The 20121-nt window shown below is 43.4% G+C and overlaps 1 protein-coding gene across 10 annotated transcripts; it reads right to left on the bottom strand.

Annotated features, from left to right (window-relative positions):
- Positions 1–1528: 1528 nt before the first annotated feature.
- ZNF821 (zinc finger protein 821) lies at positions 1529–19774 on the bottom strand. 10 transcript variants are annotated; one of them, XM_064581128.1, is made up of 10 exons: positions 18475–18885; positions 17750–17812; positions 16440–16527; positions 15538–15645; positions 15032–15148; positions 8155–8280; positions 5338–5483; positions 4563–4667; positions 3240–3406; positions 1529–2473 (listed from the first exon to the last, which is right to left on the bottom strand). In XM_064581128.1, the coding sequence occupies exons 5-10, from the start codon at positions 15069–15071 to the stop codon at positions 1819–1821; spliced, it is 1239 nt and encodes a 412-aa protein (XP_064437198.1). In that variant the 5' UTR covers positions 15072–15148; positions 15538–15645; positions 16440–16527; positions 17750–17812; positions 18475–18885; the 3' UTR covers positions 1529–1818. The 10 variants fall into 10 exon arrangements, with proteins under 10 accessions (XP_064437198.1, XP_045746765.1, XP_045746762.1 ...); XM_045890809.3 differs by lacking the exons at positions 15538–15645; positions 18475–18885 and adding an exon at positions 19566–19774; XM_045890806.3 differs by lacking the exon at positions 15538–15645 and having other exon boundaries at positions 18475–18883.
- Positions 19775–20121: the final 347 nt, after the last annotated feature.

The raw sequence follows: 20121 nt of genomic DNA on the forward strand, positions 1-20121 counted from the left end.
TCCAGAAATTGTTGGAATACATCAGCTGCAATCATAGCTACTGCTTCTAAACTAGAAAGCTTGCCAGTAGTAAGAGGCGAAACACTCAGATACAGGATTGTGACTCAGATACATTTATTGAGCACTTACTAGGTGCCACAAACCATCCTAAGTTACATATATTAATAATTATATATATTAATACATGTTTATATATTATATATATTAATTATATATTAATAGTCATTTGTTGCTTATACTATTATTTCCATATTGTGTTTGGGGAAACCAAGACAGGTTAAGTAACTTGCCCAAAGTTAGTTTTTAAATGGCAGTGCAGCATTTTAAATCTAGGCATTGGGCTCCTGAGTTTGTATTAACTCCTAGTTTGCTGTGAAAATTAAATGAGATAATCCATGTAAAGTGCTCAGAATAATCTTTGACACATAGTGAGTGCTCAACAATTTTGAGGCATCCCAAGTAGGACTTCAGTATGGAGCTCTGTGAGAGACATTGGACGCAATTAAGTACTTTCCTTCAAATGTCCAGTACTTTGGAACAAGATTAAAATTTTTGTGTTCCCAGAACAGAAATATTTCAGCCTGCCTGGTAGGAATTAACCCTAGTTTGATGGTGGGAAGGGGGTCAGTTAACACTATTAAATAGCCTTAAACCTATGGAGGTCGGAGAGAGTCCCAAGTTTCCTTGTTATGATATTGGAAGAAGAGGTCCACATTCCTGGCATAGTTATTTCTCTGGCTATAACTTAACTAGGGCACTTCCTTCTGGACCTCAAGATCTATAATTATCTAAACTGTACACAACCTTTGGTGCAGGCTAAGGAAAGTTCTGTACTTGTTCTGTACCATCACAGACACTTTTTAGAAATGACCTCAGCTCTTGTCTCCTCCTTGGTTTGGCAGACATACAAACTGGTCATTTTGCTCTGGCTTTGACCACTGTCAACTTGAGCTCTCATCTCACCTTAATTCTGGATTTTTCTCAATGGGTGTTAACCTACCTTGGCTCTGGGACATAAATAAGAAGATGGATCATCTCTTCTTTCAAACGAGTTCCTTGGTGCTATAGACCTTAATATTAGAGCTATTTCTATGAACATATTCCTAAATGAAGGTGACTGCTGTCTAAGATAGAATTTTTAAAGTCTGGCAACTAAAATCTGCTGGGAAAAGTAGCCAATACCTAAGCCTCAATACTGCATCTCTTTAGAAAATGCCAGTTAGGAGGAAAGGCATCTTCTGAATTTGGAAAAGGTAAGCTAGGTTTAAGTGGCCTTTGCGGCCATAGATGATCTTCATTAGGGTTGTGGGAATGGACCCACAAAGTCAGCATCGGTTCTTTCTTTAATGTCATGCCTCATCAACTTGTAAAGGCCCAAACAAGGGATCACTGGGTCACCTAAACTGAGGAGTACCCTCCCTTCAGAAGACAATCCGCCAGAAGTCCCTGCCTAAAATTTCCACCCATGTCTTTCCTAGATCATTTTATTTGCTAGAATGAAATGGAGAGAAAAGCACAAAAAGACCAGTAAAGATAAAATTAATTTATTTGCCCTGGGCCACACTGGGCCCCGTAGTCCTATAAGCATGCCCTGCAGCAGTGGGCTGGGAGTCTAGTTCTCTGGAGTGCCTACTCCCTTGTCTAGAGCTGCCTTAAGCCAGCTCCCTGCTGACCCCATCATCCTGCTCCCACATGCAAGAGGTGCTTAGGTCCACCTGCAACAAACCCAGGCCTGCCTCCGGCAGTAAGGACAGGGCCCTGTGGATTGGCTGTAGCACGGATCCCTGTGGACCTGGGTGAGTGGGAGGGCAGGCGGGTTCAGTGCAGAGAGCCACTGTTCTGCTCTTCAAAGGCCATCTTGCCCAGGAGCTGGCTGTCCAACTCCACCCCACTCACAGGTAGCTGGAAGAAGTTCATTTCAGCTGCTAAGGCTGCCATGGCAGAAGGGTCCTGGCCAAACTGAGCTCGCAACATCATGTCCATTTTCTCCAGCCTCCTCTTGAGCCGCTTGGCTTCCCGCTCCCGGATAAGCCGGGCCTGCCTCTTCTCTGGGGTTTCATTGGCCCGCTTCAGCCTCATAGCCTCCCGATCCCGCTGCAGCCGACGTGCCCGCTGCTCATCTGTCTCCTGCATGCGCTGCAGGCGCTTGGCTTCACGGTCCCTCATGCGCCTTACTTCCCGCTCCTCTGGAGTCTCATTGTCCCGCCGACTTTTCTTGGCTGTACGCTCTCGTTCCAGCCGCTGCAGCCGTACTTCCAGTGGCTCATTCTGTCGGCGTAGGGCCCACTTGCGAACAGTGGGGGTCTGTGCTTCCAGTAGCTTACGGTAGGCAGCACAATTGTTGCACACAAGCAGAATTCCAGCCGGGTACACGGGAGGGCTAAAGGCAATGTCCTTCCCCTCAGCACTGGAGGGACCCTCACTATGGGCTGGGGGTAGGGATTCCACATTAAGTACTTCAGGGAGTTTCTCACTGGAATACAAAAATTTGGGTGGTTAGTGTCTCCTTCTAGCAAGGCTCAGGTATCCAGCTCTGACTTACACTGGTCCTACCAGGCCAGTTGCTCCAAGTTCACTACCAGGGGTGAGATTTGAGTACTTGGGAGACCTCTTCTACCTCCCTACCCTGCACCTTTTCTGGGCTAGGGTATCTACCAAGTTTTAAAGCCCTCCTGGAGTTAGAGACTGAGCCAACTGCCAGATAGGCCCCCCAGATGTGCAGTTTTCATTCCAGCTGGTTGACGGTGTTCCTAAGAGCTGTGCAGGGCAGTCCTTCTGTAGAAATGGCAGTCCTTCTTGAGGTGGAGGCTGCCTTTAGGGCAGTCCACTGGCTTAACCCCTCCTTCCCTGGCTGACTCTGCATTGTACCCTAGACAAATTTAACTAGGACACAATTCGCACAGTTCCAGTCTTCCTGGGACACAGTACAGACTGTGTCCTCACATCAGGGGCCTCTCAGCACCCTGTGACTTCTCTAAGCTTTATCATGAATGTTATTGGACTACCCCCCCATCTCTTTGTAGATGAAAATATTATTCTAATGGGGGAAAGAAATGAGAATTCATTTCCCTTTGGGGATATCTAATGGAACAGGCATATTTACTGGCTTCATTACTTGTATTTCCAGAGAGTCAGTTGCCTTTGCATTACCTATCTCTAGGCTTTCTTTTGATTTGGGAAAGCAGAACCCACACCCAGTAATTTGTTCCCAGAGCAAGAGGGTTAGGTGACCAGCTAACCTGTTAAACGTGGCATGGCTGGTAAAACGGGCTCCACACACAGCACAGTTAGACCTCTGGTCCTCTGAGTGGATTAGGAGGTGACGACCCAATGACCCTGGGGAGCTCAGGGCCCGGCCACAGACAGGACACATGTAGCTCTTGGCGCTCACCACTGCTGCAGTGTGCTGTAAAACAGAGCTTTAATTTGTCAACTCATGCTACCTTTAAGATAATCTACACCCACTTAGAAACTGCTTTCTGTGAAATGTCCCCTTTCCTTAGTCTCAGAACAAGGGATTTGCAATTATATTCTCCCTGCTTAGCACCTGGAAAAGTAAGAGTCTCTTGTGTTAACAGGCCTTCAAAAGGGCCAGGCCATTCAGATTATTGTTCAGATTTCATTAGAGTTTTGGCTATATTCTGGAACATGTGGCTGGCTTGGTGAAAACGGGGCTCCAGAGTCAGAGTCCTCTTCAAAACCTGCAAAGAATTCATGCTTGGGATAATTTCTATCTGTTGCCTCACACTGTGCAGGTACAGGTGCATATTAAGGGAGCAATGAAGGCCAAGTGTAGAAGGTAGTTAGGAAGACTGGTATCCAAAAGCATTTTGTCTTGCCTTTCCTTCAATCTTTTAAAAACAATCTTCTAAAGAAAGGCCTCCTTTCACGAACCAACTATCTTTATGGCAAAACCCAGGCTGCCATGTGTGCTGATGCCTTTCTAATACAGATCACAAGGCACAGGTGCTCTGCAATTGGATCGGGGGAAAAAAAGCACAAAAAGCTTGTGTTCTTCTGATCCCCTCATTCATACTTTTTCTAGTATTATAGAAACATTTATGTTAACTCATTTTTTCTTCTTTAAAACAAGGCCTCATTATTAACAAATGTTAGTTTCTATTTCACTATTTAAAATATGCATTGAGGCACCTGGGTGGCTCAGTGGGTTAAGGGCCTGACTCTTGATTTTGGCTCAGGTCATGATTTCAGGGTTGTGAGATCAAACCCCTCACCCTGCATTGGGCTCCATGCTGGGTGTGGAGGCTGCTTAGGATTCTCTCTCCCCCTCTGCCCCTGCCCCACCCCCCTCTCAAATAAATAAAACAAATAAATACGCATTAAGTAATCTGGAAAAAAATAATACTTAATTTTCATAGTGTGTCTATCTGGGAGCCCAGAACAGGTTTACCCAACATATCCACTTATTCTTTAAAACATCTGGGGACTGGAGTGGAGTCTTACTGGAAGCAACAACCCAAGGCTCCCCTGGGAGCTGGAGGCAAAGGCTAAACAAGCTGCTGGCACTTGTGTTCCGGGGCACGTGGCTCCCCAGCCCATACCTGGTACACATGAGCAATCAGCTGCTCCCGACTCCCACAGTCTAGCTGGCAGAGGGGACACTGGCAGAGTCCAAGTAAGGGGTCAGAATTCAAGTTCCCTGTGACCTGCAATTCAAGAAATAGGAAATTCATTAAGACTGTTTACCACTCTTTACCCTGCCCCTACTTCTTGTAACAGGGCATCCTGTTCAAAGGAACACAACCAGATATCACATGTTATTCTTAGGTTCCCATTATGGACTGAAGGGAAAAGTAATAGGGAAAGGGAATCACATTTGCTCCTATCTTCATTTTCTCCAAGGCTTCCTGCCCTGAGGACATAGGGCTGCCCCAGGAGAGCCGATCTATTCCCCACCCCCCACAGTAAACTTGCAGAGAGAGGATTAGCTTCCCTCCTGCTGTGCTTCTTGCAGCAATCCTCAGGAAACAATTTAGGGAGAAGGTGGCACCTCAGGTAACACTTGGACTTATATTTGCAAGCATATTCAAGAGTACATACACTTCAGGAAATCGGCTGATAGTCTTGCAAAAGTGGATATTCTGCCTGGAAAGAAGTGGGGAAGCTGTACCTGAGTTAGTGATATGTGGATGGACAGGAAAGCTGGCGTGATGAGAGTTGTGTGTGAGGTTTGGGTAAATGGAGCTGTGAAGGAAGAAAGGCTTCAGATGAAGGCCCAGGAGATCACCAGAGGCAAGACCGTTACTGTGGATCAAGTGCATCAGGGCCGAGTAGGAAGTGGGGGTGCTCCCGGACTTGGGAACTATTGTCACTTGCCTCATGCTCTGCCACTTCATTCCCACCAACAGGCTGTTCGGTATTTTCTAACTCTTTTTCCACTTTGACCACCCCTCCATCTTCCTCTGATGTGTGGGAAGAGACTTCATCTTGTGTGGTCTCCTCTTCATCACCCTCACTGTCACCTGGAACATACACATTGGTCACTTGTTCTGATTTTTGCATGAATACACCTTGAGTTGCTTTCCACCTTAGAGTTTGTAGCTATAATGGAAAACATTTTCAGATCTTCTGTAATAGAGTCTGTATCAATGTACAGTTTGTATAGTTGGGTACTAATGTTGGTGGAAGAGCTATAGCTATTGTTTATGATGCCATTTACACTAAAGAGAAAATCTGAGGCAAAATTGCATTAGACAATAGTTATTGGGCCCTGTACATTATCATAAAAATGATTCTTCTTACACGATTCCCAAATATCTCATACTTGAAATCACACCTCCCACGTACCTCACACCATGCTCATTGCCACAACACAGCACCTCTGACTTACCCACACTTCTCACTGATTTTATTACTTACTTTTCTCCATAACCCCCCTGCACAATTTTCCCAATGGTATCGCATGTACTATTCTGAGTCCCACTAATCTCTTCTCTCCCAACAAACCCTAAGGCACACTCAGAGAAAAACCAAGTTTTTTCTTCCTCTTACCAAGAAAGGAGGCAGTGCTAAATTAGTTAAAAATGATGTCACCTTATAGGGAAGGTTTGTTCAGTCCAATGGAAAAAAGAGTACAGCAACCAACTTTAGGCCATTTGATGTACAACCTGACTCAAGGTGTTCTTACTCTGCTAGTAACTTAGAATTCTAGGCTAAATAAATCCATTGTTCTGTTGGTTCTCTGGATTATCTGACAGATAACTGACTGCATTAAGTGAAGGGAACAGGCCATTCTTTAGGATGAAATATAATTTCTTGTGACTAAAGGAAAAATTGAGTTTGTTTTCATTTAGTGGATAGGATGTGGCTCGGGGGGGGATCTGCTTGTGGCTGGGGGATCTGCAAGGTTTTTGTGGGCTGATGTTTTCCCCTATTACTTATAAAATGGGGGGAGAAAGATTTTTAAAAAACCATGATAAAAAAGGGAATTTGTTTTGAAAGGGAAAAAAAGAAGGGCTAGTACCTTGAAGATCATAAGAGGAAGCCACGCCTAGCGAAGCTGTGAGACTCCAGCCCCATCCCAACCACACTTAGATCCTGGATTCCTGGGCCTGACTGTGAGCAAGAGAAATACAAGGTAGACTTTCACCTGTGAGACTCAGCTTTCCTAGCTAATGGTGCTTCTTATCTTCTCTCTCCTATCCCTATCCCTTGTGTAATTTTGAAATCCACCAGTATCTGGGCAAAACTGATTACATTCCTTTTCTTCATAAGAAAATCTAACCAAATCTTCTACTAGTAGTTACATGTGTCTCTATTAGATATTCTACTTGTTTGGTGGACTGGATTTGGGCCCTGGAAGGATCTATGGTATGTATGCCTTATTCCCTAGCCCAAAGCTTTCATCTGAATTCATCTCAATAATGAAGGATTGGAACAGATTAAATCATACAATATTTTCTCACCAGCTTATGGAATATTTGTAAACTTAATCTAAGACAACATTGTATCAAACACATTACATGACTGATCAAAAACCCAAACACATCTCTCTACTAAAATGATTTTTAAAAAATAAGTATGCCATCTAGAGGGATGATGCAGCTTTTCCAGAATGGAAACCTATTTACTTTATAGATGTTGCCATTCCTATCCTGTTATTCAAACTGGTGGCTCCCACAGGTTTTCTAGAAATCTTTGGGTTTACTTTTCTGTACCTGAGCAATTAGATGCTAAATTATTATTGTTTTTTTGTTGTTGTTGCTAAATTATTAGTTTGAGTGGAAACTGTAGTTCCTAGAAGGCTGCTGAACTCTTTCCCTCTTTGTTATTCTTCAACCCCAAATGTGGAGAAAAATAAAAAATGTCACTCTGAATTGACAGTAATACCAACCAATATCAGATGGATGTGATTAGTAAAGTAAGGAAATCATCCTAGGAAATAACACATCTCAATGTATTTGTTCAGACAGGTCATGGAACACATGATCCACAAGGCTCAGCTAGTTACCAGCCACTGTCTTTTCCATCTCTTTCCAGGGATTTACTTAGGACTTGGTGTGGGAAGACCTTGACTTTAGCATTTTATTCTTTTTTTTTTTTTAATTCCATTAAAAAAAAAATTTTTTTTTAGGTAATATCTACACCCACTGTGGGGCTCAAACTCACGACTCCAAGATCAAGAGTCACCTGCTCTACCAACTGAGCCAGCCAGGTGCTCTGACTTTGACTTTAGCATTTTATACGAGGCATAATTAGTAAGGAAATCCTCTTATATAACATTAAAACTGGGTCCTCAAGCAAAAATTTCATTAAAGCCACTCTTATATTTTGTTAATTATGAGTAAATAGATTCTAGGAGACAGAGATTCTTTTCATTTGACCTAGCCCAGGGACAGGTTGAGTACTAATTACCCTATGCCCCTGTCTATCACAGTCATCACAAACCTCTCTGTGTATGGTACTGCGCCAAGTACTGCAGTCCATGAGTTAAAAAATATATAATGCCAAACCTGTCCTCTCTCTGGATAAGCATATGCGCATACCCCTTAGAACCCCTTTGGGAACACAGGATCCACAAATCTCCTTCTTCATGTCTTCCTCCCAACCCCCATGCACAATCCCCAGAGCACACACACTCTGATAATTCTTCTCCCATTGCCCTGAGTCATTACCAGAAGGTGCAGAACTCACTGCTACTGGAGTCCTGATCTCTTAGTTGTTGGATAGCTTGTCGCTGACTGCCAAGGTCTCCAGGAAAATCAGTTTTCATCATCGCCTGGCGGGCTTGCTCTTCTAGCCCAGCAAATACTTGATCCCCTGGTGGTCACAAGGAAAAATAGTCAGGCCACCAGCTGGGCAGCATATATCCCCAGGGAAGCTGGTTGGAAAGTCAGACCATTCAAAGGTAGGAGACAGGCACGTACCCTATGGTGGGGTCATCCATCTCTAAGTCAGCTTGCTGCCTCCTGGAATTTCTGGGCGTGGCTACTCTTCCTGGGCAGTAAGCCAGATGCTCTAGGAAGCATCACTTGCTTAAATCCTCCTAATCTTGACTCCTTTCAAAAGGTAATCAATTGCTACTTTACAAATTTAACTTCGGTATCTCAATTCCATTTATAACCAAGCTTCCATCAGGATAGGCGAGAGAGGCAGAAGAGGCAAAGTGATAGGATGATAAAGGCAGGGCAACAAATCTGGGCACAATCTCTGATTCTTAGTGTACTAACATTATGGCCCTGACTTAGTGTCTATCTCTTACTATAAACAAGTGCTTCAAATAATCCTTACAAATAACAATCTCTCTAATCTCCTCTTTCAGCCACCCTCCCTCCAAGACATGCTCTGGAAGTTCCTCCTTGACTCTACTTCTATGTCTATCAGAATTAACCACAAGCAAATCAACAACTGGCTGAATAATAGATTAAAAGAACAGATGATATATGAACTCATTTTTGCTGAGGAACAAACTTCCTGAAAGATACCAACTAATTTGCAACAAATAATATTTTATCTAGTTTCCTTGGTCAATGTAGTCTGTTTTCTTTTCTTGTATGGAATATCCAAAAGCCCTGAACCTGTCCTTGATTATGCATTTACTTTCTACGAACTCTGCCTAGGATCTGTGTGGTTACTGAAGAGTTAACATGTAAGTGCTCTTTTATTTCCAAGAGGCCAGGCATAAGGAGAAAAGAGAATTGGGTTTCTAGAGGTTTCCATTATCTCAGTCAGAGTGGAAACTACAGTCCCCATTCTCCAGCCACCAAGAGAGAATAATAAAAAGCCCTAGTGAAATGTCTGACAATATGCCAGGCGCTTTCTTACTGGAGAGAAAGGAAAGTAAACAGGCTCGGGTTCCAAGACAGGATACAATGAGGTAGGAGAAATGGTCAGTTGACCTGTGCTATCAGTCCTTTGGCAATGAAAGAACTGATATGAAGTAGACTTCATGTAATTCACTTAGGCATTTGTTCAGCAAAAATTCAGTGAGCATCCATATGCTAAGTGTTAAACACTAATAATTACTATTTGGCATGTCCTAGTTCCAGGCTCTATGTTAAGTGCTTTTAGTTTCTATCTTAATTCTCTGCAAAACTCTGTGTGGTAGGTATTCCTACCCACATTTTACCTAAGAGAAAACTAAGGTTTATAGGAGAGCAAAGTATTTGAACCCAGGTCTGTACAGCTCTAATATCCATATTTTAAACTGCTTTCAAGCAGAGCTGTAAGCAGGTTAGATGGTTCATCAGAGTGGTTTTGCCGAAAACAAACGCTTGTCTCTGTGTGAGAAGAATGGCTCTGATCCTAGTGATAACGTTACCTTCGTACCATAGGAAACTGATGCTACATCTCAAATACCAAAATAATGTTCTCAGGGCCAGTAAATGACAAAGGGACCCATCATTTTGATGGTTCTGATACCCTGTGGTGAGTCACCATGCTGGGGCTGGACTAAACAATACGGGGGCTACTCTGATCAATACTGTGAGTGGGAGTAGAGGTGGTGAGGGTTCAACTGACCTAGCCACACAGCCCTCAAGTATAAGCTGCTTTAAGTCCATTTTCAAAGTATCACAATCACAAACTGGATATAAATTACTGCCAGGGAAAGCAAACAGTGAATTCTGTTATAGCACCTCCTCATCCTTTTTGCAGAAGGAAAATATTTTTCTTCAGGGTGGTTGCACTGTAACCACAAGACCATGGACTAGTTATTGAATTCTTCTAGGTAGATGCATGCTTTCAGACCTGGAAGCCATGGGCAGAAATGGCACTAAGGGCATTATATTCCAGCAGATAATTATCAAGGGGCAGATCATTCTCATCAGTGACACTTCTCATCTCTAAAGAAACCTACTCAGAAACAAAGTAGGTTTATAACCTATGAAGAATCCTTTTTTTCCCTTAATAGGCAAATACCATTGGATTAGGAGAAGGGCATCTAAAAGGATAAGTACCTTTCAAGATCAACTAGTAATTCAGTTTAGACCCACCAACTTGAGCTCAACATTTTTGTCTATTGATATTGTCTAAATATTTAGGCCTTCACAGAACAGAGAAGAGTATATCCCATATGACATCCCTATCTAGGACTTTTGCTGGCAATCTCACTTAGGATAGTTGGAATAAATTGTTATTCCTTTTTGGCAGTTTGGAAAGAAAAGCTGTGCTCTTATATTTGGTTCTATTCCCAACTTGGGAAAAAGGCTAAGGGAAACTTTATTTCTCAGGGCTACTCCTATCTTAAACATCAATATAAAGCAAAATATATAAAAACCATTAAAAAAGTGATTTTGGCATATCTCATAGAAGATACATGAATGATCTTCCAGTAGTCACTATTTACCTAAGCTCTAAATCCCACTGTCCAGAATTATCCTTTCACAAAAAGACAGTGATACCTTTTACTATGATACTAAAAGATACTAAAACTAAAAGTAGTGATACCTTTTACATACCTAAAAGTATGTCATAGTAACTCAAGTCAAATGTGATCCAGAGATACTGGTGCTTAAGAAGTGTTATATAATTGCCTGCTTTTATAATGTAGAATTATTATTTCCTTCTATCTTGAGACTATTGGAGGTTAAAAAAAAACCTCAGGTCTCTAGATATTAATGTAGGGCAACCATCTTATTTAATTTAACATGGTATTTATATGTCTATTAATAGTTGAGAACAAGTCATCTAAGCTCTACAGTAAAAAGCAAGCTGCCACCTCTTTATTTTTTTGGTATGAAATCAAGATACTGTTTGATTTGGCTAAGGTTTTTCAGACCAGACAAGAACAAGGCCATCCAAGCAAGTCTGGAGAACAGATGAGAAGCCTGGGATGAAAGTTACTAGAAAGGCAAAGATTTTACAATTTTCTGTATTGAATCCTTGATGCAATTAAATAAATGCAATTTCTGGCTAACTGAAATTACGTAAAGCAAGCAGCTGAAAAAAATTCTAAGAGAGCAGATGTCAAATTCCGAAAAAAATGAGCTAATCTTGGGAATGAGGAGCTTAGGATTCCATTCCAGGTAACAGTCTCTGTAACCCAAGGTGCTACCACATGCTGGGAACACAGCCATATACCTCACAAGGATGCTGACAGAACGAACAAGGGCAAAACAAGTTGTGCTTTTTGGAAGAAAAGGGACTTTAAAGGCTTTTTTTCCTACTTCTCTGTAAAAGCCGAGAAGCTTTTATTGAAGTTCAAAGTTTTTATTCTTGTTTGTACTTTGCAATCTGAAAACAAAAGTGTCTTAAGAAAAAGTTTTTCTTAAAAAAAAAAGTTTTCCTTTTCCTAGTGGTTTGCTTGGCATAAACACACCAAATGAGAGTGTACAAGAGACTCTATTTTCAACCTCCCTAGAAACAGCTGACAGAAACTTGTACTCAGAAGGAGGTGAGATGAGGAAGGTCTAACAGCCCATCCACAGTTTCTCTGAGACTAAAAATTCTGGGCTTTTATTCAGAAAGCTCTGTGTCAAATCTGTTAACGAACTGAGCAAACTACACGAGTAAGCCTGGATGTTGCTGGGAAAAGGAGAGATCATGACGGTAATTTAGATACAGAGACAGTCCTGAGGAAAGCCAAGTAACTGCCAGTGCAGCCTGCCCACTGGCTTCTAAAGTGGATCTGACAAATGCTGTCAGGCCACAGCAGTGGGATTCTTATCACATTCTTTTAGGCAGGCTTGGAGCTTCATGCCACACAATCTTCTTCCTGGAAGGCAGATGTAATGGAGCTCAGCCATTACTCTACTCCGTGCCGACTGGCTTTAACATTTCAGCAAAGCATGTACAGACATTCTTGCCTCCCAGACCTTGAGTCCATTCCATTTACTTTAAATAGATGAGCAGCATTAAATTCAATACATTTGATTGGTTCCATTTCACTGCAAGGGAATAGGAGGCTCAAGTGGCCAGAAGACTGAAATTACCTATTCCTACTTGCCATTATTGTCATGCGCAATGAGAAGATGCCCTTTTGAAAAAGGTATGATCGGCTTCAGTCCCCAAATAGTCAATAAGCAGAAATTCCTGAGACACCAGCAAATCTCAGTGTCTTTTCTTCTTTAGTCAGGCTTAGTCTGTTACCTGAGAAGCCTCCATGGTTCTCTACCCCAGTGCATCACTGAACACAGCCCCTCCCTGGGGGTCTGCTTTTTGGTGGCAGCGGAACGTTTTTGTTCACAGCCCTCTTAATGGTCCCCACCATAGTGCCTGCACAGTCCCATGCACTCCACCACAATACACTGTTCACTCGCTCTGGAAACTGTATTTCTGCCACTGTGGATGTGTGATACTCTCTTCTCCGTGGCCTGTTCGTCCATCTGTTTTCTGACCCAATACCAGCTCATCCTGCATTCAGCTATGGTGGGAAGAGATTCAGCGGACAAATATAAGCTCTGTGGACACAGGCACAGACCATAGAAGCCTTCACTGGCTTCCCCTGGCCTTATCACAATCATGCCATCATCTAGGCCAACTACTCTCCTTAAATCTAACCAAGTCTTTTTGGATAGGTGGCTTTTATAAGTAAATGCCCAACTCCTATGACTGCCTTATTTGTGAACCCCTCATCTCTACTAAGAGTACCTTTCCTGCCCTGCCTTCTTGGGGTCACATCTGTGTCTTTTATTAATACTAATTTTCAACCAGAGAGGAGAAGACTATCCTCCTAAACCTCTGGGTTGGATTACTTAGGCTAGAGATATCTCTCTTGACAATCCTCACATTCAGGCCCACGACATTTCACTTTCTAGCAGCAATTTCTAAACCCTTCCTAAACTACTCATTCACGTTTATATTAAGCAGACTTTCACATCCACCTATTCCAGAATATACTCCTAGTAGCATCAAACTTGTTCTTTTATAAAACCTTTCCAAGACTTAAATTGAAGAATTAATTGTATGTGGAGGTTTGCCACCCTAATCTCATTAACCTATACAATGTTAAAGTCCTCCTAATTCCTCTGTTCCTACTGTTTCCTCTCTCACTCTTGAAATTACCCAATAAGTTAAGGTGCATAGTACCTGGCATCCAGTGTGTTTTTAATAAATTTTAATCCTCTTATCTTAAACTCCTTGACTAATCTATTCTCTCATATGTACAGTTCTGTCCTCAAGAGAAAAATCCGTCATAATTACACCACTGAATTCTCTTCAGATGTTGCTGTACCTTATTTAGTCAGTCCTCCATAATAATAGGGTGCTATTTGGTTCTCTTTTAAAACATTTGGGTGAGGACGCTTATCTGCCCAGATCACAGGAAATTGGTTAATTCCATCAAATCTGCATAGACATATTAATGTTAATTTAAAGAGACACTTTTGAACATCCTCTATAAGCAGTGCTAGAAGTAGAGAGGAATAGCAGGAAATATAAATGGGACATAATCTCTACCCTCTAGAATTTTACAGTCTAATTGATAAAATAAAACATACATATAAAACTGCTGAGAAACAATGAAAGGCAATAATGCCTACCTGGTTTCCCTGTTACTAGTCTTTCTCTCATCTGATCCATCCCACACACTGCTTCATAGTCCTAAAACACTGCATTCTAAATGTCACTCCACTTGCTCTGCTTGAAAACCTTCAGTACCTCCTTATAGTCCACAGTATGAAGTATGAACTTGGACTGGGCTTCAGGCCTCTACGGTATAAACATCTCCAACCTCATCTTGCGTCCTGTGACATCTGGATAAATAAAACTGCCGCTTCATACAAAGTCTCCTTATCCCCTGAACATGTGCATTCCTTCTTTTTAAAAAAGATTTTATTTATTTATTTATTATTTATTTATTTATTTTAGAGAAAGACAGAGACAGAGAATGCATATCCAAGTGGAGGGAGGGGCAGAGGGAGAGAGAGAGCATTCCAAGCAGACTCCGTGCTGAGCATGGAGCCCAATGCAGGGCTCCATCTCATGACCCTGAGATCATAACCTAAGCCAAAAAGCAAGAGTAAGACACTCAAACAACTGAGCCACCCAGGAGCCCCTGTGCATTCCTTCTTGTATCTTTGCTCATATCATTTCCCCATCTGATTTTTCCTCTTCCTTCTTCCTTTTTAAAAAATCCACTTCCTACCTTCTAAGGCCCAGTTCAAGTTCACAGTCTAGGGCCTCTTCCATGAAGCAGTCCCTGCTTCCTCAGTCCATGGAAGTCTCTCCCTCCTCTTAACTTCCATAGTACACACAGTCTGCAGGACCCCTATATGGCACTCAGCATATACTATCTTGTGTTTTTAGATATTACTTTATATATCTGTGGCTACATTACAGCCTTATATATCCCTACATTGCTTTATAGCCCTGGCATCTAGCACAAAGCTTTGTACAGATATCCTGTAAATGTTTGTTAATGTGAATACTAAGGATGAATCAAGTTCACCTACTAAAACAGGTTTCTGACACCTCCTCCAGCAACCAGACATACTTTAAACCCATCCTGTTCAATCTCTTTCACCCTTTTTTCCTTCACAAACTAGTGTGAGCCTTTCACCTAAATTCAGATTACTCTTTCATTTCAACCCTCAATGTTCCCAGGTTCCAGAAGACAAAACCCAGTACTCACAGTGAACTTTATTCGGATTTGTCTGTTTCCGACGGGACATGTTTCCCTGATCCAAGAGCTCTGGCCTTTCCCAGTTTCACAACTGGATATATTACTACCTCCTTGCGGGATGCTGACCTACAATAAAAAGGATATTGTTAGCACATGTCATTTTTCCCAGAAATTAGACAAAATTAAAAATGACTTTAAAAAATAGTTACTGAGCATATAAAACTCACCAGTTATAAATAATTGAATTTTAAAAAGAAAGAAATGAATAGATCTCTAGCACAACATCAAGATCCCAAGAAGTTTAAGAGGGGACTCCTTCAAAGGATTCCATTAGAGAATTCCACTCTAAATCTGCGGAATCCAGAATACTGTTAAGTGATCATGATCCAGGTCACAGGATAGAAAAGGAAGCAAAAAACTTAGGCAAACAGCTTTAGAAGTACAGCAGGCTCAAAGGGATAACCCCTGTGAATGCAAAAGGAAGCAAAAGGAAGCAAAAGAGGGTGGCAGCTCACATGTTACACGCCCACTGGAAGTCAAGCCTTGCAATCTGCACAAATGGGAGCCTCCAGATGTTTTTTTCGAAAAGTTATCTTGTCTGGAGATGACAAAGCATCACATTCCTGTGAGACAGGAAACATCTCAAAACTTTTAGGCATCTATAAATGAGATCCACATGGAAAATAGAGCCTCTATCTAGTAGGGTTGGCACAGTGCTGGGCACTGTGGATGACAGGGCACTAAGTCCAATCAGGCTTCCAATGTTGAAGATGAGCTCTCACCAGAAGGGCCAGATGCCATCCACACTGTTGAGTACTAATTCAACACCCCAGTGTGGAACATCAATCTGGCTCTGTTCACATGCTCTGGAGTGCTGGTCAAAGTTAATAACTTTAGTGCCTCCTTTCAATCCAGCCTCTATGTAGCAAAGAGATCAGTGGGAAGAACAAAGAGAAAAGCTCCCCAAATGAGAAGTGCTGCAGAGACCTGCATCTGCTTCCCTGAAATTTGAGGGAACAGATACTTAAGCTTGGAGGTTCCTGGTTAGTTTATAAGACTTTCCCAGCAGTAAGTGTTGTTAGAGAGTCTGAAATGGATTAGTAGTGAAAACTGTGAAATTTTCTATGAAAGGCACAGTGAATAAACAGACAAATTAAAAAGAGAGATTCTCTTCCCTACCAAAGACAAGAATATGGACCTAGTCACCCTCTAAATTTTCTTTCAGTTCCTGCCTTTTCAAATTGTACTTACACTGAATAAGCAAGTAGTTTAATGACTTAAGAGGCCTTATGAGAGGCTACTGCTAACGATACTTTGCACTCCAGTTAGTGAAGACTCATCTCTTGTTATGCCAACTAACTCCTTGATGTAGCTAGAAAGGACCTCAGACCTGTAATCAGATCCTGCCTCCCCTTACCAAAAGAAGAAAGAAACCGCAAATGGCAAAGACAGGCCTCCACAGGAAGTGGCAAAGGAAGCAGCTTTCAGGCAGTCTTCTATCATATCTGCATATCAAACACAGTTCTTTTTCAGACCTTTAATTAAAAAATAACAACAACAACAACAAAACAACAACAAAAAAGCCCAACTCCAAATGTATACAGTAAAAATCAATGTTAACTAGTTAGAGGGCAATATGCTGAGTGCTAATGATATGTATTCTCTGTTCTAAGTTTTGTTTGCAAAGGTCATTTCTTTCTAATCAAGTAGTTACTTTATTAATGGAAGCAGTGAAGGAATATTCATTTTGGGTCTTTTCCTATAACTGTGGAATCACAAAGTAGAAAGTTGAATGAAATGCAGGTTGTCTATCATTTTTTTCTAAAATTTGCAGAGCTACACCTCTGTATAATACAAGGGAAAAAATGAAAATATTAACTAATCCTTAAATTTTCTCATCAAGATCAGAAACTGAAACTGTGAGATAAAAGTAATGAAGATGCTTCTGAATGAAGATCAAATAACTTGATACAGGCTCAATTCAGATCATCTTGGTGAGACAACAGTTCAATACTAAAGCTACAAGTCAGAAACACAGATGAGTATATGCATATTTAAATAGGCAGTGTCCACTGCATCTCACAATCCTCCTAGTGGCCGAATGGGGAACTGACCAGATGGTACCCAATGGGACTTCACACCTGAGGGATTAAGGGAAAAAAACAAGCAAACACCCTTTCCTCCCTCAAAAAAAGAAAGCCTGTGGAATCGTGGACTCTAAAAAATAAATAAGAAAATAGATACATACATAAACGGCAATGTAAGTGCATTCTTGACTACACAGCAAGATCTCAGAGGTTAGACAACAGTTTTATAGGCAGTAAAAGCTAAAATTCATAGACACATTGCCCTAAAGATCACTCATTCAGTTTTACTTTTAACACTGCCTCAGTTCCCAAGCCCGAATCTAAAACCAACACAAAAATGTAAATGCAAAGCCGCCTGAACATCACCATCTGGAAGAAAAAACGGGACAGGAAGAAAGATAAACGGTGAGATTCAGGTTTACAAGGGATGTTCTATGTAAAAAGGAAGGAAGCTTTGTCTTTAGAACGAGGTTAAGAGTCCTTTGGAGGGGGACCACATCTCCCCTTAACATTGTCCCTGCTCTCCCACAGGTGTTAGGTTGCAGCTTCCAGAACACACCACAGACTTGAGGATGGAAAAACAAACAAACAAAAAAACCAGGTGAAATCCAATCTTTAAAAAAAGGGGGTGCACTCCCACCTCCAGCTCTGGTGCAGTTCCCACGGAGCAAAGTAAACTCGCCTGAATCCCAGTGATTTGTATCTGCCAAAAAGGAGAGGACAAGAAAACTGGTCACGTAGCTGTCTCACTGACCCTGTTCCCACTTTCTTTGGTCTGGAGCATGTGTACAATCAGCCGAGATGGTCCCTTTGGCTTCTTCAAGCATGAGCACAGGTAGATTCCCAGGAATTATCGACAAAAGCCAGAGCTCTTCCGAGGCGGCTCAGACAAACCCTCAGACGATACAGTCTTCTCAGAAATCTAAATTTAGAAGCCGTTCTGCGAGACCGCGACGCGGGACTGACACCCGGGTCTGCACTCCCACGCCCATCCTCCCCCTCCTCCAGCTCCACCCCAGCCTGTCAGACGCCGGGGCCGCCCCGGCTGTGCCCGGCCCTGCCCGACCTGGGCCCACGGCGGGAGGGCGGCGGCGCGGACGCCCCTCCCGCGCCCGAGACCGCCAGAGGGACTGAACGAGGAACGGCCGGTGCGGAGCCAGCCGGGTCCGGCCTCGGCTCGGGAACCCGGCGCTGGGGGAGCGTCGGCGCCTGGGCTGCCCCCGCCCCCCCGGCCAGAGCGAGCCGGAGCCCCCTCCCCAGACATAGACAGACAAAAGGACCGACAGCCGGCGAACAAGGGGGAGGGCGAGGAGCCCCGGCATCCTCAGCCTAGCCCCGGAGAGAAGGAGACGGGGGTCTTTTTACCCGGCGCCTCGGCGCTCCGCGTCCCTGGGCCCCGCCTCCGGACAGACGGACCGCCGGACAATGGGCCCCGGGCCGCAGCTCGGGCCGGCCGGGCCGGGGCTCTCCGGGACTGGGCCCGGCAGGCGGAGGGCGGCTTCGAGCCAAGCCGGTGGCGGGGAGCCGAGGGGCGGCGCTGCAGACGGACAAAGCCAACGGCAAGACAGACAGACGGAGGGGGAAAAGATGGCGACGCGGGCGGCGGGAGCGCGCTGCTCGCGCACCCGCAGCCAGTGGAGCGCGTGCACGAGCCTCTCCTCTCCCCCTCCCCCTTCTCCAGCCTGGTCCCCCTCCCGGCTCCCCAGGCGCGCGCCCGGCGGCGTGGGCGGGGCTTGAGGGGGGAGAGGGTCTGGGGAGGCGGGACTTAAGGGAGCATCCAATCATAGACGTGTGAGGGGGGCCTCGCCTCCATCCTCGCGCCGCGAAGACCACCCAGCCTCGCCTCCTCTTTGGTCTTTCTTCAGCCGGGTCAGCCCCTCAGCTCCCCTATCCTTTCTTAGACCTGTGAACTCCGCCCTGACAGTCGGCTCCGATACTGGTTTCTTACCCCACCTTTGAGTTCAGCCACAAAACCCACATCCCCCAACCACAGCTCCACCGCAGGCTCCCCCTCTCCTTAACCCAACCTTAGTCTCCCCCCCAACCCAAACCCTCTTCCCTTGGTTCCCCCTACACTTGGAGGTTTCTTCGACCCCCAAAGCATTTAATGTGATCGAGACCTAGGGGCCACGGGCCTTTGTGGGAGGAGCCAAGTTCCGCGGTCAGAACCTCAGAGGAGAAAAATCTTAAGATTTCTTTTAGGCGTTTAAGTCTCCAACATGATTCTTAGCTAGTAAAATAACAGTAGCTGTAGACCTAGGGGCAAAAGATACAGAGCAGAGTAACTTTAGCACTGTTGCCACTTAAGGGGCATTTGGGGCAATTGAAAGTGGTTAGCTCACTTCCTAATAAGACACTTCCTCCCCTTGTCATCGTCCCTATTTCCTCACTACTTTTCTTTCCTTCCTCTTACTGCGTCTTGTAGAATGCCCAAGGCTGCCTCTGACATAGCTTACCTGAAGTAGGGAATGCGGTGAAAAGAAGATGGGATCTGGTAATAGAAGATCTAGCCTTGAGTCCCAGCCCTGCCACTGACCAGCCTGGTGACTTTGAGCAAATCCCTATTCTGAATCTCTGTTTCCTAAAATGTAAACTGGAGAATAATGTAATAATTCCCAACCTCTACTCTCATAGGGTTGTTGTAATCAGAGGATTAAGTAAAATGAAGATATGAAAGCATTACGCAAATAGTCCTTGTGATTCCTGGTCCCAGAAGGGAGAAGAGCTAATGAAGATACTGACCCTTGTTTTTAAAGCAACAAGTCCTGGTATTTGCATAAAGTGTTCTTGCAAAATGTTCTTCCCATAAATCTCCAATGAGATGATATCATTGTCTGCGTCTTGTGTTTAATGTGAGAGAATGGCTGTATTGAAGAAACTTGGTCACTCACAATTGTGTGGTAAATTGTGGCTGGGATATTTAGGTAGAAATTATTCTTTAATTTCAGGTAAGGAAATATTTTAATTTCATTTTAAATTTTAATTCCCAGATAGCCAGGAAGTGGGATATTC

Source organism: Mirounga angustirostris, unplaced genomic scaffold (assembly GCF_029215605.1).
Source record: "Mirounga angustirostris isolate CCGP_5_RB_7025 unplaced genomic scaffold, mMirAng1.0.hap1 SCAF_16, whole genome shotgun sequence".
NCBI classification, from domain to species: Eukaryota; Metazoa; Chordata; class Mammalia; order Carnivora; family Phocidae; genus Mirounga; species Mirounga angustirostris.

Coding starts and splice junctions, on each gene's coding strand:
- ZNF821 (XM_045890811.3), bottom strand. CDS start 15,071: ATGTCCCGTCGGAAACAGACAAATCCGAATAAAGTTCACT. Junction 8,281..15,031: donor AAATCCGAATAAAGTTCACT/GTGAGTACTGGG, acceptor TGTGACCACCAG/GGGATCAAGTATTTGCTGGG. Junction 2,474..3,239: donor AGCCATGCCACGTTTAACAG/GTTAGCTGGTCA, acceptor TTTGTATTCCAG/TGAGAAACTCCCTGAAGTAC.